At 42.3% G+C, this 16,093-nt stretch overlaps 6 protein-coding genes across 6 annotated transcripts; 1 reads left to right on the forward strand and 5 right to left on the reverse strand.

Moving 5' to 3' along the window:
• Window positions 1–6: 6 nt before the first annotated feature.
• Window positions 7–1,513, reverse strand: BDB00DRAFT_167611 (AAA domain-containing protein). Its single transcript, XM_053116306.1, has 5 exons — window positions 1,346–1,513; window positions 975–1,264; window positions 607–904; window positions 383–529; window positions 7–306 (listed from the first exon to the last, which is right to left on the reverse strand). The coding sequence occupies exons 2-5, from the start codon at window positions 1,250–1,252 to the stop codon at window positions 145–147; spliced, it is 885 nt and encodes a 294-aa protein (XP_052973192.1). The 5' UTR covers window positions 1,253–1,264; window positions 1,346–1,513; the 3' UTR covers window positions 7–144.
• Window positions 1,514–3,069: 1,556 nt separating this feature from the next.
• Window positions 3,070–4,832, reverse strand: BDB00DRAFT_793052 (DNA replication factor Dna2-domain-containing protein; the record flags this gene model as incomplete). Its single annotated transcript, XM_053121179.1, has 5 exons — window positions 3,070–3,788; window positions 3,863–3,947; window positions 4,016–4,111; window positions 4,184–4,713; window positions 4,808–4,832. The coding sequence occupies 5 exons, from the start codon at window positions 4,830–4,832 to the stop codon at window positions 3,070–3,072; spliced, it is 1,455 nt and encodes a 484-aa protein (XP_052973193.1).
• A 334-nt stretch (window positions 4,833–5,166) lies between these two features.
• On the reverse strand, window positions 5,167–8,772 carry BDB00DRAFT_857324 (P-loop containing nucleoside triphosphate hydrolase protein). The gene is made up of 10 exons (XM_053125815.1): window positions 8,115–8,772; window positions 7,711–7,980; window positions 7,355–7,514; window positions 7,193–7,274; window positions 7,043–7,108; window positions 6,914–6,971; window positions 6,747–6,839; window positions 6,412–6,636; window positions 6,269–6,316; window positions 5,167–6,192 (listed from the first exon to the last, which is right to left on the reverse strand). The coding sequence occupies exons 1-10, from the start codon at window positions 8,317–8,319 to the stop codon at window positions 5,312–5,314; spliced, it is 2,088 nt and encodes a 695-aa protein (XP_052973194.1). The 5' UTR covers window positions 8,320–8,772; the 3' UTR covers window positions 5,167–5,311.
• Window positions 8,773–10,155: 1,383 nt separating this feature from the next.
• BDB00DRAFT_167847 (uncharacterized protein) lies at window positions 10,156–10,617 on the reverse strand. Its single transcript, XM_053116307.1, has 2 exons — window positions 10,410–10,617; window positions 10,156–10,304 (listed from the first exon to the last, which is right to left on the reverse strand). The coding sequence occupies exons 1-2, from the start codon at window positions 10,530–10,532 to the stop codon at window positions 10,206–10,208; spliced, it is 222 nt and encodes a 73-aa protein (XP_052973195.1). The 5' UTR covers window positions 10,533–10,617; the 3' UTR covers window positions 10,156–10,205.
• A 331-nt stretch (window positions 10,618–10,948) lies between these two features.
• On the forward strand, window positions 10,949–12,788 carry BDB00DRAFT_775388 (protein phosphatase 2A regulatory B subunit; the record flags this gene model as incomplete). Its single annotated transcript, XM_053120220.1, has 8 exons — window positions 10,949–11,069; window positions 11,163–11,359; window positions 11,434–11,640; window positions 11,726–11,916; window positions 11,996–12,158; window positions 12,235–12,405; window positions 12,484–12,611; window positions 12,680–12,788. 8 exons carry the CDS (start codon window positions 10,949–10,951, stop codon window positions 12,786–12,788), a joined length of 1,287 nt encoding a protein of 428 aa, XP_052973196.1.
• On the reverse strand, window positions 12,590–16,021 carry BDB00DRAFT_857348 (uncharacterized protein). Its single transcript, XM_053125816.1, has 7 exons — window positions 15,603–16,021; window positions 15,379–15,514; window positions 15,204–15,301; window positions 13,394–15,127; window positions 13,230–13,313; window positions 12,681–13,174; window positions 12,590–12,612 (listed from the first exon to the last, which is right to left on the reverse strand). The coding sequence occupies exons 1-6, from the start codon at window positions 15,777–15,779 to the stop codon at window positions 13,040–13,042; spliced, it is 2,364 nt and encodes a 787-aa protein (XP_052973197.1). The 5' UTR covers window positions 15,780–16,021; the 3' UTR covers window positions 12,590–12,612; window positions 12,681–13,039.
• Between the last annotated feature and the right edge of the window lie 72 nt (window positions 16,022–16,093).

Genomic DNA, 16,093 nt, shown 5'->3' on the forward strand with positions numbered 1-16,093 from the left:
ATATACTTCTAAGCAATTGACATCCCCCGCCATTGACCAGCATTTACTTGTATACATAAAAAGTTTGTTTGCTTTCTTTTTTCTATCACGGGCATAAATGTTATGTACTACTGGTCTTTCGTATATACAAATGAGTTTGTTTTTTCACAACGATGATGAATTATACACATCTCGCAGTATTGGTCTGTTCTTAAGAATTGCTTCAGCAGGAGAATGTGTTTTGTGTTCTCTATTTCGCTTTTCACGAGGAGATGGTGGTGGTTGGATTGTATGCTCGTTTTCTGCCCCGAGATGAAGTTGATAGATCTAAGAAGATAGCAACGTTAACGAAACTAGCACTTTTTCCTTCCACCAAGAATAGCAATCATATCAAAGTACGAACCCAGTTATTTGTACGCATTAATTCAAGGAAAATGCCGAATAGAGCCGTAGTGCTGAGCGTGGTGGATGATCCAATGATGATAATTTTGCTTTTAGCTCGAGTGAATGCAACGTTAATGCGACGCCAATCTCTCAACAACTCGCCGGTCTAGTTAGACATATGTTTGTTTTGTAAGTAAGTTTTGTGGAGACTTTCATGCTATCGCCACTGACTGTAAATATTACCTTGCCCGTTTCATTGCTTCTCACTAGAGACACTAGCACACACTCTTTATCTCGGCCTTGGTATTTATCAATCGTTGCAATTTCCACGCCTGGACGGCCACGTAACGACTGAGATATCAGCCTTAATTGGGAGCGATAAACGGAAATGACTGCCAGTCGCTCTTCTGGTACGCCTGCTAAAAGCAATGCTTCTGCTAACTGAAGCACAATCGAGGCTTCTGCCTTGTTGACCACAGTTTCCATAATGCGTTCCTCGGTTGCAGACATTTTATCGGTATCCAGAAATACAACCTTTCGACTAAGTTATCCTGTGTTATTAAACCTGCTGTCTTGTTTTTTTTCTTCCTAAACAAAATTTTGTTACTTACCTAGGATCCAAGATTTGCTCGATCCAGCATGATTGTTTCGTACAACTTGCACCACCATGGATACTATCGAGAGCTTGTTGAAAGTGTGGCAAGTCAAGTTGTCGTTGGGCTACAGACTTGCTTGCGCATTTGAGTTTGTTGTCGTAAATAAGGGTATTTGAGATGGTCATAATGTCTTTGTTCATGCGATATTGATATTGTAAAGTGACGATCGCCTCGGGATGTGCTTCAGCTAGGAGTGCAAAGAGAGATTTTTGCAGTCCGTTTTCGCGTGCCATATCGTGGCGTACCTAATTTAAGAGTTGTAAGCATTGCATAAAGAGAGAGAGGGAGGGAAAATTAAGATTAAATAGCGAAAGAGAAAATTGTACCAAAGGTGGAAGTTGGTATTGGTCCCCAACGAGAACAAAAACATTAGCACATCGCAAGGGACCGATACAGGCAGGTAGCGTGATCTGAGAGGCTTCGTCGACAATGCAATAGTCAAACTTTCGGTTCTGAAGAAGATTGCTAGAATACGATGGTATACGTTATATGAGGTTTTGAGATTTTATATAATTCTCCAACAATTGCATAATAGCACTTACTGTCCAATGCCTAGACATGTAACACCAACCACGCTCTTACTGTTGTAGAATTGTTCGAGGTTCGCTACCGTCGTCAGTGTCGGATTATTGTTGGGCATTGAGCTGCGCAGTGCTGGCATAACCTACACACGGAAACAGTATACATATTTAGCCGTATAATCGGCCATCTGGACTGCTATAGATATTCGCATACCTTTTCAGGATTGCCAAGACGAAGCACATCAATCCCACTGTCTAAGACTTTGACTAGTACATTATCGAGTGCAGTGTGTGTGTACGCTGTCAAAAGCACAGACTTGTTGCGTTCGACCAATGTCTTGATAATATGTGCTGTCGTTGTCGTTTTTCCTGTTCCAGGCATACCGAGAATAATGGCATAGTCCTTGGCTATATATTTTTTATATATTTCAGTAAGTATACGGGGGTGTTGGCATCCAAAGAGAGAGTGCGTGCTTTACCTGATAAGACTTTTTCAACCGCTTCTTGCTGGGCAGGATTAAGTGTTGGTGGCATCTTTATAGCCGGCACAGTTACAAAGCTAGGTTTGACACGATCCACAATCAATCGCCTCCGCTTCACATCGCCACCATCTTCTTCGCGCGCAAATAAGTTGACGATATTACGTCTCATCAAAGTCATGCCGGAAGCCATTTCGTCCTTATCAATCCGGTACGTCGTGGTCTCGCCGTTGTTGATGTAAACTTGATTGAGTTCTTCATCGAAACCGGGTCCTCTTTGTGGCGTACGTCGAAGCGGAGAGGTCAGGCTGATCTGAACTGAATTCTGATCGATGCGTAGCACAAAGCCCATGCCCAAATTGATGTGTCCTTGCGTGCTGGAGATAACAATAGGATCACCAACGTTGATCAAAGATGTCAGCATATTGAGATCCTGTTTCGATTCTGGGTGACGACGGAAACTGACAACGGTTTCTGAAGTTCCGGCATAGGAAGGATCGAAAACCATATTATTCCAGCATCTAAAGCATTTTTCGTTATATCAATTAAAATGCTGTATACACATGTCTCGTTTTCTTCTTATTATCTATATCATTTATACTTACCGTCCACTCAACTCCCGTAAATCAGCTGGTAATCGCCATATATCACGACGGATATAATCGATATCGTCTTCTTCGTAATCGATTAATTGCTGCCAGTGACGAAACATGGCTGTTGCTGCATCATTCAAATGGTTCGTTTTCATATCGAACCATCCTGCGAGCCCGCTAGACGCACCATCTCCATTTTCAACTGATTTGTGAAACAGTAAGCACGCATCATTCACCGGACAATGCTGGCAGTTATGCAGATTTTTTACCATAGCAGGCAAAGCATGTCGGTTTTGCATAGCTGATGCTAGTCGATTGCGTGCAATTACAAGATTCCGAACGTCGCTGCGGATTGCTTCAATCATGTAAAGACTGTTGGTGCGACAATATAGCAGGGCACCGGCATTTATATCGATACCTACAAGGATTGGTCGATTGTTTAATTTTACTCGAAAACTCAGATTTGTATATTATGCATACCATAGCGATCGCCCATTAGAAGAGTATATAGCATCGTTTGCGCACGATGTGAGATAAACCGATTCGTTTTTCCAGTTTTCAGTTCAAGAGGCACGATCAAGGTTTTCTCGCTTGGTCGCATTGCTAATTCGATTGAAACGTCTACCATTCCCTTCAAGCCGTAGGTTGGGCTCCACAAATGTTCCTCCACATCAAGTATTCTGGAAATGGCAACGTTTTTGCACCCAAGCCTAGTCGACACGTCAGGACCTATATCGGTTGCAATGGTAGCTTTTGCGTTTGGCTGCGGTCCAACATAGATTTCGCCAAATGCTTTGATATACTGGATCGCCTTTTCCATTAAAATATTCATTGTTGTAGTCTCATTTTGTCCGATCGCCAAAAGCTCTTCCAAGGATGAGCCCACAACGCGCTGTGTTTCTTTCATAAGCCCTTCGAGGCTGAAGTCGTTGGATTGCAATGCGTTTTGGACGATGCGATGGATAAGGTTTCCGTGAACGAGCGCTTCGCTGTAATCACCTAGTGATTTCACTTTTTGTTGAAGCACGGATTTACGTAAGCAGAAGAAACTTTCGGCAATGGCAGTGCTGGAGATAAGACGGTCTGGATGGACGATGAGGTAACCATGGGCATTATCGATAATCACGTCGTTGCAGGTCTGTTTGTCGGCTGAAATTGGTATATGTACAATGTAACCTGGTGTTGTACATAATTAGCCTTTTTATATTTTTTATCAACTGTGCTATCAGTAAAAACAGATCGATGATTACCAACTTCGACATGCGTTTGAATCCAATCTTCACGTAACCGCGCGCGTTTGGGAAAATCATTCGTTTCATCAAGTAGCGTGACAACCTATGAAGCATATAGCAACGAGTCAATTTGTTTCCTTGAAATAAAGAAAGTTGATTCACGAAATATACCTTCTCTGCTAATACTCCTTGATCGCCATTTAAGTATTTATCCTTTTTAACGTCGGCAACCATGTAGCGATTATAGCGCATGTTTGGAGGTTTCAGCTGTATCACATTCAAAGAGAGTCAGCAATTTATCGGTTTCCGTAATTTTGCTTCTATGAAGTATACACGCACCTGCTCTTGCGATGTGGTATCTTGAGCATGTTTAGTGTTGCTTGGTTCCGCGTTGCTTGGTAACGGTTCGTCTAGTAGATCCAGGGGTATATCATCACCGAACATATCGTCATCATCATCAAGATCCGCATTTGGTGCTATTGTCGATGCTGATGCTGATATTTCTGCTGTTGGTTTAAACGCTACTGGCGATGCTGATGGGGAGTGCGTGGCTGTTGTCGCTAATGGTTGTGGCTCATGGTTTTCTTTCTGCCCAAACCCCAGCATATCTTCAATATCGTCAAGAGGTATCTCTTCCCCAAACATAGAGTCACTATCAAAGGACCTCAACGGATCCTCTTTTGATTTTTGACTAATGTTGTTGCATGTAGCAGTGGGATTGCTGGTGTCGATGTCTGGAACGCTCGAATATTGCGCCTCTTGTAGCGCACGACCTCCTTTGGTTATCTGCTGACGTTCCTGGTTTAACTTTTGTTGAAACCGCTGCTGTATATCTCGAGGCTTTACTTTGCCATCTCGAAGCAAATCGCCTGTAGGACTAGACAAATCACAAATTATTGCAAAGGGGAAATTAACTTCTTGCTAATCAAAAGTGTGCAGGAATAAAGCCAGAGTTACTCGTACCTGTCTGGTAGAGGATTTGTAGCATTATTCAATTGATTAAAACATTCGCCAGTGTTTGCTTTTATGTAAATATAAAAAAGAACGTCTTAGTGATTCCTAGTATTTACAATTGAGTAGGAATGCTTATTACTTTTTTGTTTCTTATTAAATCTGGCAGTTGGTGACTTATAGGCATCATTGTTGCTAGATTTGCGAAACATGGTTGCCAACGCAGTGGTCTACAACGCTGTGGCACACCGAAAGAAAAGAAAGGAGGACGAGAGTTATGCACACGAGAAACGCGTTACACGCGCTTGAGCGTGCAATTTTTAACGGAAATCTCAGCGAGTGAACCTGGTTTCGAATGCCAAATTGTATACAGGTTCATTAAAAGAGCGTAAACATGGCTGTAACCTGGTTACTTTCTTTTATGATCACTTCACAGCCAATATAAACCAGTAGTAGTAGCTTATTTATTTTTCAAGCGCGCACTGACGGTAGGGTACAATGATAAGCATGGACCATCTACATAAAAGTACCATTTGTCACGGGTGAAGCTGGCGGTGAAGGAGCACTAGCTGCTTTAGTTACTTCCTTGTCGTCGGAATTGCTGTTACTGTCATCATTGATTTTCGCGTTGAGTATATCCAACAGCTTTCTAAGTGATTGCCCCATATTTGTGTCCGAATTGACTTCTTCGATTAGCTTGTGTACATCCTCGTCTTTGCTGATCCCTAGAAGCTCTCGCGCAGCAGAACCATTCTCTTCCTCCTCCAGTTGGTCCTCCTTCGTCGATTCTTTACTGCGTTCTTCTTGCTCTTTCTTCAGTTTAGCTGTGTCTTCTCTGATCTTGTCCTCAGCGCTCGTTTCAGTCTGGATTTTGTGAAGCAATCGTTGTACATGATCATAGTCCGTCAATAAAGCGAGGTCAATTTTGAAGTCATCCATCTGCTGCTCGTCATTATCATCAATGCTGTCAGTCGTCTTTCTGTCATTGCTGTAGTCGCTGCTATTTTCGTTATGTTTTTCCTTGACGCTCAACTCCTTTGTTGCGGTTAGAACTGTAGTATTCTGATGCGATAGTTTGGACTCTTTTCGTTTTTCCCAATGTTGAACCTCTTGCTCTTTTTCGTACTCGAGAAAGAACTTTTGCAAGGTGGCCGTAGTCATTTGAGAATTGAAGCTGCGGACATGGGACAGGAATACTTGCGCCACCCGTTTCAGTTCAGGATTGCTCACGCGGGTTGTGGGATCTATCGTTTGCTCGCCCTCTCCAAAGAATCGCCACAGCATTTCCTCCACTTGATAGTCATCGGCATATGTTAGATAATATATCTGATCCACTCTTCCGGGGCGCTTTACCGCGTCGCTAATTTTGTTAATGTCGTTGCATGTCATGAACACGACTGTTATTGAAATATTTCCCCCAACCCCGCTGTTAGTATATTTTGCATCATTGAGTAAGAAGATATCATAACTTACGAGTGCCCTCGGGAGTATTAATTCCATCCAATGCGTTCAAAAGGCCAGCTAGGTATATCGTTTGATAGTGAGTATCTTGCAGCAACAACTGGATGGCAATGGTAACGAATAAAATCAATATGCTAGTGTTATTAGTATCGAACCTTCTGTGATTCTCGTCATAACAGCATTACCACCATTGCGATCAGACTCTTTTGAATCTTTGGTAATATGGGAGCGGTCAAAGTCTTCCATGACAATCAGTGAGTTAGCTGGCACTCTGGCAAGCATCGCGAGAAATCCATCGTCATCCAGGTTGGTTGCAAGGCTTATATAAGCTATGTTCAACCGTAACTTTTCGGATAGGCCTTTAATGAAAGAGGTTTTGCCTATTAAACATACAGAATTTCAAAATAGTTTTGCGTTAACGAACATTTGCTACTTTGTTAGTGTCGCTTACTGCTAAAAAGTATTGAAATAAAGCTGGTGCATCAATTACCTGTGCCAGGAGGTCCATGAAGGATGATTGCATGCCGATAAGGAATTCCACGCATAGCGTACTTTTTGTGTGCTCCAAGAAACTTTCTGACATCTAGGCCAGTTAAAAGCTGCTGGTTTTAGATAGTTGAATATACAAAATATCAATAGAACGAAGAATTGATGTACCTGCCAAAATTTCTTCTTTCTGTCCTTCACGAAGCACAACCGAATCATACTTTCGCATCTAGATATGTTATGTATTAGTAAGTGAGTACCATCAATGCACACCGCCACGCGCTGGAAGCGCTAAAATACCTCTTTGTTGCTAATCCGCTTCCACATGTACTCGCTATGTGTCCTCATACATTGGTACACCGTCAGCTGTTAGAAAAGATAAATCATTTTGTAAGCGCTTTTGAATTATACGTATACTGACCAATTGCAGAGAATAGCCAATAAGCCTACCTTATTGTAATCCTGGTTATAAATGCTGTCAATCCACTCTTGTACTATGGATTTAAGCTCTTCAACGTCTCTCCCACGCATGCTAGATTATAAGTATATATGGTGCTCAGATACGGATTCATGACATTGGCTCCGATACACTTAACTAAGCAGAAGCCATACCTTATGTCTAAGACCTCTTGGTTCCGTTGCAACAATGAAGATATATCGTTAAGAGTAATAGTGCCCAGCCCACTTGCAGAAGCATCTTCAGCCCGCACTTTCCGCCGAGTAACAAAGATCTTCCGTCCCTTATGCCATACAATTTGCTTTGTGCCAGATGCTTCATATTATTATTAATGGTTTCGATGCGGATTACGGTCGGTGACAGTATACCAAGAGCACGCATTCGTGTATTTTTGTTGTGGATTGATCAGTCATTAAGATTTTGTTAATATCATCGTATAGTACCCCGTTTTCTCTTACCGTCTCCAACCGTGGACTACTTCATCAAATCATAGCCGCATCATAACACTTACTGGGTATTACTGAAATTCGAGGTCGAGGAATAGGCACCTCTTCATCCAAGTAATGGAAGAACGAGCGAGACTCCTCATTGTTTTTCGCGATGCCTTGAACATGCGTCAGCTTTTTGTCACGAGAAGCTTCTTGTTGTTGTGTAACGTATTGTCCTATTTGGTAAAAGATTGGTTCTTCTTGACTGATTTGGATAGAAACGTAAAATATCTCGTGAATGTAATCGCGGATTCCGGGATATATCCATCGAGTGATAGTCGGGATGATGCGCGCTTTATTTTAAACGTCAGGAGCCATAAGAGACATCGAGTAAAGGTTAAACTTTAGTTTGAGTGCCTTTCCTCTTCTTTTTCACTCTTTTCGCTCTGCTTATTTTGATAAGAAGGAAGAACAAAAGTGTACGTACGCAATACAGTCAACACTAGCATAGTTACCAGCGTATTCATAAAGGGTGCGTACCACGCTGCGGCGGTTCGTGCAGGGACTCCACCGATGGTATCTGTAGTCGAGCCAGAAAATGCCGATGGATGCTGAGAACCTGTCAGCATGCTGGTGCTGGCGAGAGCAAAAAATTCTCCAACGAATGGTATTCCTTGTAAAAGATAATCCATAAAGGGTGTTTTATGGAAAGGAAAAAGGAGTGCCAAGCTAAAAATTTTCAGACCTGGCTTTTATATCTACTCCCAACGCATAACATGAAGAGGCTCGGCTCGGTGCTCACCATACTGCGGTAGCATCGTCACCATCATAGATGACGATAGCGCGCCACCTTTCTCACCAGAAGTGGCAACCATCACAATACATATTGTTTATAGCTGTGTTCCATTTTCCACATTGTTTATGACTTGGGAACATGATCTATTTGCATGATGACGATGATGTTTACTTGTATGCCCTTCTTTATACCAAAAGGACGACGACCTTTATTATATCTGCATGAACGGCAATTTTTTGGCACAGATGCGCGGCACAGTTACACAAAATACCACAGCCAGTTCCCGATGACCCATTTGGATATATGTGTATTTCTTGATGCAAAATATAAAGTAGTGCCAAATTGGGACCAAGTATAAATTCTTTTAGTTGGGCAACTATAGAACAGAAAATTGTAGTAGTAAGTGGCGCGCCCTGAACATGTTCGATCCTCTGATCCTTCCTTCTTCCTACATACCTACTATTTACATTACCTCATTACAGGTGCCGAAAGTTCTTTAAGACACTTGTTTATGTTTTGGATGAGGGTGCAGGAAGAGATAAGCTAGCCAAATTAGTCTCATTGATGATGATCAGACGACACATACATGAGCGATGTCGGTGCTGTTACCTTATTTATTCATAACTGTTGCAAATAGCATGATTTGACATGACGAATACGATTTGCTTCACAAAGCTGCTTCGGTTCTTCGAATCGGTGGCGCTTACAGTTGCATAGTAGTCCCGTGGGCACTGGCAACAGAATAATGATAATGCATAGCATATAACTCCATGTAAGCGCCGTCTAGCGCCATTGGTTTTTAGCACTGAGTGCGTGTCAAGGTCCACCCTCATACTATACATTATCATGCTGCATACAGGAACCGGGGGTCGTACATCCACGCCAATGTTGAATTGGTTTGAAGATAACAGGCCTTCCCACACGTGTTAGTACTAATCTCACCATGCTACTTCCACATCTCAGTGTCAAGCGGCACTATTAGTGCGATAGTTAGCGTCATTTTTGTATAAGGAGAGCTATTAGAAGAATTGGCATTGTGGTATGTACAGTGCTTCCCGACTAATATCGTAAACTGTTTCATGATATGATAATACGCATTGAAGGCTTATCGACCGTTAAGCATTCGCACGATTTCTGCTCCTCTTCTGCCAAACTTGCACGTAAATATGGAAAATAGCTGTACCAAAACGTGATAGTCGGTGATCATCATCGCGTGGTGTGTAGCAGTAGTATAAAGATGTGTTCTTTGCGCTATCTTTCGGCCGCTATCATCAGACCATCCGATTATCGATAATGAGCACTGGGTACTGCAGTAGAACAAATGCTTATGAGTACATTGTCACGAGCAGAGATAATATGAAAGCAGCCAACTTCTCATGCGGTATAGAGAAGAATACCGAGGTCCTTCTTTTTTAAACTTCGCTGATATTTTAATGGCAGTAGTGATGATACTCTTGAAAAACACTATACAAAAAATAGAGTAAGCGAGCCCTCGTTATCGCCCCGTCATCTACTTTTTTTTCTCTAACCCTAATACAATATTAAGGGACCTGGATCTACACAAAATTTTTTAAATATGAATAGGTGCTATATCAGCATATTCTTTTCTTCAGAATAGGAAAGGTGCCAGACCAAGCGTTTACCATTTAAAAGTAAAAATTAGAATAAAAGATGCTATATGAAAGAGCAAAAATTCTCGTAGGGTAGAAATAAACACCATGTCAATCGTCTTGGAGCAAATTCGAGCAACAAGCATGAATAGGCTACACATATTTCCTTTTATCAACGATATTTAAACAATTTCTCATTAATGATCACTGTTTCTCTAAGCACAGGGACATGGGCCTGAAGCAAGTGGTAGTTCCCCAGTCCAGACAGCAACTAAGTGTTAACTCCTTTGTTAGCTCATTACTCCCTGAGAATCTGATCCTCCCTTATTGCTCTGGAAATACACTCGGAACCAGCAAAATAATGAGTCTGGCCTACCGAACTCACTCTTTTTCTCTTTCTCTTTCTTCTCTCTCTTACAGCAGTAGCGCTAATATCGTTCGAGAGCAACAAGGAAATCACCAGGAATTTCGTAGATCGCAACAACGCCGAATTCACCATAATGATAAAAGGGATCAAGGGTGTGGTAAGTTTATTTTTCTCTTACTTTTTTGACAGCTTTTGCGGGCTTGGGTACATTAAGCTCATTCTGCTGAACGACTTTGGCGTATAGCTCTCTAGAAACAGAGCTGTAACGCATTACGATGCCAAATCACAAGATCAACGATCTTCTTCCATTGCTGATGATTTGTCAGTCAATGGCTCGACTGCTAATGTTACGACGACTTTAAACACGCAGTACTACGGTGTGAGTCACGCTTTCCGTGCCTTTTTTACATTATCTATTTTAACGCTCTGCATTAATGCAAACTCTACTGCAGCCGCCGGAAGGTTTGGTGCAACCACCATCGGCAATCGGAGACGGCGGTGACACCAGTAAAGACACCTCAGCAACAGCAGCAATGATCCCGCCGATGATGTGCCGAAACAATACACCAAAAGACACAATCACTGTCCAGAAAGCACCACGACGACAGAAGTCTTCTCGGTTTTACGTCTATCAAAACGTCGAGCTCGAAATGTACCCCAACTTTCATGGTCAGTGAGGGAGACATAAAAAAATGATAGAAAACATGCACTGTGTTGCCTTGCTGATTTGTTGTTTGATCGCCTATATGTTTCCTCATAAAGAGGTTCCGCCAGCTCAGCGATACGAGCTGCTCGTCAGAAAGTTGGCTCAGTGCCAGATTCTATTCGATTTCAACGATGCATCATCGGATCTGAAGAACAAGGAAATCAAGCGCTGTGCGCTACAAGAGATTCTGGAATATATTTCAACCACAAGGGGTACCATCATCGATACGATATACGTCGACATCGTTCGCATGGTAGGTGTAATATTACTACGAGACAGGATACTATGCTTCATCGAGATGCGATTACTAAAGGTAAAAGGTTACAGTTTGCCATCAATCTCTTTAGAACCATACCGCCACCACAGATAGCCCCTGGCGCTGAAGGCTTCGACCTGGAAGCGGATGAACCTGCATTCGAAACCGCTTGGCCACACATCCGACTAGTATACGAGATTTTCTTACGGTTCCTCGAGTCCCCGGATTTCAATACCCATGCTGCCAAAAAGCTTATTGATCAGAAGTTTGTTATCCAGGTAATATCATTCATTTATTATTTTTGTAAAGTCAAAGATAAAACATAAAATGTGATGTCTAATATAAAGCGCGTGAATTACTTAGCTTTTAGAGCTCTTTGACAGTGAGGACCCGCGTGAGCGAGATTTTCTCAAGACGATACTACATCGCGTATATGGGAAATTCCTCAACCTCAGGGCATTTATTAGACGATCCATCAACCACATTTTCTTCCAATATATCTACGAGACGGAACGATTTAACGGAATTGCCGAGTTTCTCGAGATCTTGGGAAGGTGCGTATCCTTGATTGGCGTTATGTTACTTTTGGCTACCATGTGCTCATTTTAGATTTTACAATCACAAATTCTGTAGTATCATCAACGGCTTCGCTCTGCCTTTAAAGGAAGAGCACAAAACATTCTTGTCGCGGGTGCTGATTCCACTACACAAACCAGCCGGCCTTGCCATGTATCATCCCCAATTGGATTACTGCGTTGTTCAGTTTCTGGAAAAAGACCCCTCATTAACTGCCGAGGTAAGCGCATATTCTACGATCTGTGATTATTTTTTGAAGGGTAAGAATCCCATCTGAGCTTTGCAACTATGCATAGGTTGTTCATGGTATTCTACGCTACTGGCCCAAGATCAACAGTGCCAAAGAGGTTATATTCCTCAATGAACTGGAAAACATTCTAGATGTGACAGACTCAGTGGAACTATCAAAGGTGTTGGAGCCTTTATTCCAGCGATTGGCTCAATGCGTAGCTAGCACGCATTTCCAGGTGCATTTTTTTTATTCTTCAATATGAACGACCATCATCAAATAATAGTTTGCTTATATTAATATCATTGTTTATTAGGTTGCAGAGCGGGCTCTGTACTACTGGAGCAACGACTATATCGTATCACTGATTAACAATAACATTGAAATTATTATGCCCATCTTATTTCCATCGTTATATAATCACGCAAAAACACACTGGAACAGGTATAGCCGATCAATATACAATTGTCCAAAATATTATACGAAAGCTAAAATTACATTTTGATTCAAAGGACTATTCAAGGATTGGTTTATACAGCCTTGAAGATGTTCATGGCGGCAGATCCAGTACTATTTGACGAATGCGCTCGCAAGTTTAGAGAAGATGAAGAAGAAGAGTAAGTACATATGATTCTACAGGATGTATTTTGTTTTGGAGTAGTTTCTCTAATCATGATGCAGGTTGAGGCGTAATAGATATCGTGAGGATGTATGGAGAAGATTACAAGAGCAGGCATCGTCGGCCCCACTAATTACTGCAGCAGGCACTAGTAATATCTGCTGAGCATTGACATATTATACAATTGTTGCCCAAAAAAATATATGGCAACTTCAACTATTATTCTGGATTACATACTTTAATACCTTTATTTCTACTGTGTGTTCTTTTCTAATGCAGCCATGCGGGCTGCTTTGAATCTGGAAACTTTCTTCGGCTTTACTTCTACCTCTTCTTTAACCTTTTTAGTAGCACTGGATTCATTTGTGGGTAGATCTTCGTCGTATACCTAAAATCGACATGTGAGATACCGCTACAGAGACATGGACCTGTTTAAATCTTACCTCATAAACTTCCTTTGGCTCAAATGTATATCCACCCATCGCTGCAACGATGCTGTTGCGCTGGCTATGGTATTTGCTCGTCACCTGAATAGATAAAAAAGTACGATCATCAATCCCTCCCCTCTTTCCATGCTGTGTATATAAAGTAACTAGAAAGGACTTACTTCACGTAAATCCATATCTTGTTCCACCTGATCGGGATCAACATCCTCTATATCTCGTTCCATCACGGCACCTCTCATCACATTGGAGTCGAGCTTAGTTTTTCTTGCTTGCGGAATAGTCTGCACTTCAGATGGAGTAATAGGCATAATCAAAGGATTTGAGGGCTCATCTCGTAGCTGCCAAAGTTCCTGCGTTTTAAAATCCGCGTCCTTAGAAAGTAATCCAATATCCAGGTTAGTAGGACCGATATCGTCTTCGCCTGTTTCCAGCGCAGGATAGCCATCATCCAGTAAGACTTGTCGCTGGTCTTTTAGAGCGCTGAATATATCCGCCGGGGAATTGATCGTACGCTGCTGTAACGGTACTGTTCTGTCGACTTTATGCTCTTCCTTGATGGGTGCTGTATACGATGGCGATGATAAGTCAGAAGATACTGTCGAAGGTGCTGCAGAGCGATCATGTTCCTGCACGGTTGCCACTGCATCCCATGTCACCTTGCGTTTCGGTTTTGCATCGTCTGTGCTTTTTTCCTCTTTGGGGTCTTCCTTTCGTTTTCGGGTATCTTGCACGGCTGGGATTGATTTGACCACAACACCCGCGTCATACCCAGCATCAGGCGCTCTTGTCCGTCCCTGTTGCCGGGTAAGTTTGAATCTGGATGGCTTTTGTTCCTTGACTACAGGTGGTGCCGAGTTTTGATCTGATGACGACGGCGAGCTTTCAGTAACAGCGGACTTGGAGGCAGTTACATTTCTCTCTTGCTCACGAGCAAGCTTAAATCTCGACTGCTTCTTTTTCTCCTTTAATTTTTCTTCAGCAGGTACGCTTTTGCTTTGTATTGGTGACGACTCCTGAACAGCAGGAATGCCCTGGTGTTCTTGCTGCTCAGTAACAGTTGATCCAGTTGGATGTTTAGACTCATTTTCTGATGTTTCTTGTACGACGGGTATCTCTTTAGTGACCTGGTCCTTTTCCACATCTGATTGACGGCTTGCCGCTATGTTTCGGGCAATTGTTTCTGCAGTTCGTTCTTTTTGTCGAGCGACTTTGAATCGAGATGGCTTTTTTGCTTTTGCGGATGGAGGAGGAGACGTGGCATCAGCTGAGACGGCAGCATTGTTTTCTACAATTCCATCTGTTGGTGGATCGGTCGATGTATCCTTCTTTTCAGCAACACTGTCTTGCAATGGCGAAGGTTCGACAGTTGGTTCATCTTCTTTGGTTGCTTCCATTACATTTGGTGGTTCTTCTTGCTGCGCATTATCTTGGCCTTCGTCTTCGTCGTCGTAAACAGATGCGTCAACTTGTTCGATAATGCCCTGCGTAGCATAATCCTCGTCATCGTCGTAACTACTGAAGAGGTTATCCGTAATTTCTGTATCGTAACGGTCATCCCAATCATCGTCATCATCAACATCATCTTCGTCGTCGTCGTCGCCGTCCCGATGTTTCTTTCCGTTGTCTTGTGTCGATTCACTCTGTTGCTGTCCCCGCAATTCCTCCTCCTCCTCTTCCTCTTCTGCTTCTAGCCGCTGTAGCATATCCATCACATCCTTTTGTTCTTTTTCGGACCATACTTCGCTTTTTGGGTTTACTGGTTCAACATTGGCCCTTCCTTTTCCTTTTGAATCCTTCTTCTGTTCCTTAAGATCTTCTTTGACAGCACTTTCGGCCTTTTCCTTCGGAAGCTCTTCTTCTCGAATTTCGACAATAGGAAGCCCCTCTTCGTTGACCTGTTTTATTCCAAAGTAAAGGAAAAGGTCAATAAACTGTAGCTTACTGTATGAAAGAGATACCTTAATAACATACGCCAAGATCGTCAGATGGAAGCGCTCCCTGACCCGCTTCGCTTTTAGCTTGAAGTCCGTTGCGTTGTGCTTCTAATAGTCGAACATTCTCTTCCACCACTACCGATATCGCATATCTTAAGCTTTAGCATGCCATTCTTTATACGTGCATACGACGTCAACGCGTTGATGCTCACCTTGCCTACGTCGATCGAGAACGCCGAGAGCTTGTTTTGCCGATCGCTCTGCATAATACTGATCACCAAGATAAACTGTAATTTCGTTCGTGTGTATCAACTTTCCAGGCATAAACGCGAGTTTACCAAATGGGATCTATGTAAGAAAACCATGAGCATGCGATTGTTAAAGAGTAAGTTTTGTTTCTTCAACACCTGCTTTGAAACCTTTCATAGCAACTAACCATTGCAGATCGGCTGGTTTCGTCCGGCAGAGTCCGCAGTGTTTTTTCGAGCGCGTCGTAATCATTTCGAAAGGTTTTGAGTCGATTTAGTTCTGCGTCTAGCAGTCCTTGTCGTTCATTTATACGTTGAGCCCACTGGCCTAGTTGTCCGGCCAGATCGGTCACCGCAGGGTTCATTGATCAGAGTGGGAAGTTATAAAGATTCTGAAAGAAAATAAATTTTTGTCTTATTTGACAAATGATTAAAAAGGCAGGAGCTTATACTGCAACTGTTAAATGTTGTCAACTGTAATACAGGAACTGTCGTTTTTACCATAAAATATGTATGTTATTTTCTGCTACTACTTGGTCATAAAGTGGTTAACTAAGTCTAGTAGACTATGTAGAGCTGCATTCAATATCTTCAATATCAGGAAAAGAGTCCTGCATGGGGGTTTTCTGCAGGGTTTTCTAGATTTTTACAATGTTCATGATATTAACGCATTGTCATT

The sequence above is a fragment of the Zychaea mexicana genome (assembly GCF_025766255.1).
Source record: "Zychaea mexicana strain RSA 1403 chromosome Unknown BDB00scaffold_160, whole genome shotgun sequence".
Lineage (NCBI taxonomy): Eukaryota > Fungi > Mucoromycota > Mucoromycetes > Mucorales > Lichtheimiaceae > Zychaea > Zychaea mexicana.

Excerpts from the sequence above, each read along its gene's own strand:
- BDB00DRAFT_167611 (XM_053116306.1), bottom strand. The coding sequence starts at position 1,252 with ATGGCACGCGAAAACGGACTGCAAAAATCTCTCTTTGCACTCCTAGCT. Across the intron at positions 905-974 it reads GAGCAAATCTTGGATCCTAG|TCGAAAGGTTGTATTTCTGG; the intron begins GTAAGTAACAAA and ends AGGATAACTTAG. Across the intron at positions 530-606 it reads GAAGCAATGAAACGGGCAAG|ACCGGCGAGTTGTTGAGAGA; the intron begins GTAATATTTACA and ends ATGTCTAACTAG.
- BDB00DRAFT_857324 (XM_053125815.1), bottom strand. The coding sequence starts at position 8,319 with ATGGATTATCTTTTACAAGGAATACCATTCGTTGGAGAATTTTTTGCT. Across the intron at positions 7,109-7,192 it reads ATAACCAGGATTACAATAAG|CTGACGGTGTACCAATGTAT; the intron begins GTAGGCTTATTG and ends CTTTTCTAACAG. Across the intron at positions 6,840-6,913 it reads GAAAGAAGAAATTTTGGCAG|ATGTCAGAAAGTTTCTTGGA; the intron begins GTACATCAATTC and ends TAACTGGCCTAG.
- BDB00DRAFT_167847 (XM_053116307.1), bottom strand. The coding sequence starts at position 10,532 with ATGGTGAATTCGGCGTTGTTGCGATCTACGAAATTCCTGGTGATTTCC. Across the intron at positions 10,305-10,409 it reads AGAGAAAAAGAGTGAGTTCG|TTGCTGTCTGGACTGGGGAA; the intron begins GTAGGCCAGACT and ends GTTAACACTTAG.
- BDB00DRAFT_857348 (XM_053125816.1), bottom strand. The coding sequence starts at position 15,779 with ATGAACCCTGCGGTGACCGATCTGGCCGGACAACTAGGCCAGTGGGCT. Across the intron at positions 15,515-15,602 it reads AAACCAGCCGATCTGCAATG|ATCCCATTTGGTAAACTCGC; the intron begins GTTAGTTGCTAT and ends TTTCTTACATAG. Across the intron at positions 15,302-15,378 it reads TCTCGATCGACGTAGGCAAG|TGGTGGAAGAGAATGTTCGA; the intron begins GTGAGCATCAAC and ends CGATATCGGTAG.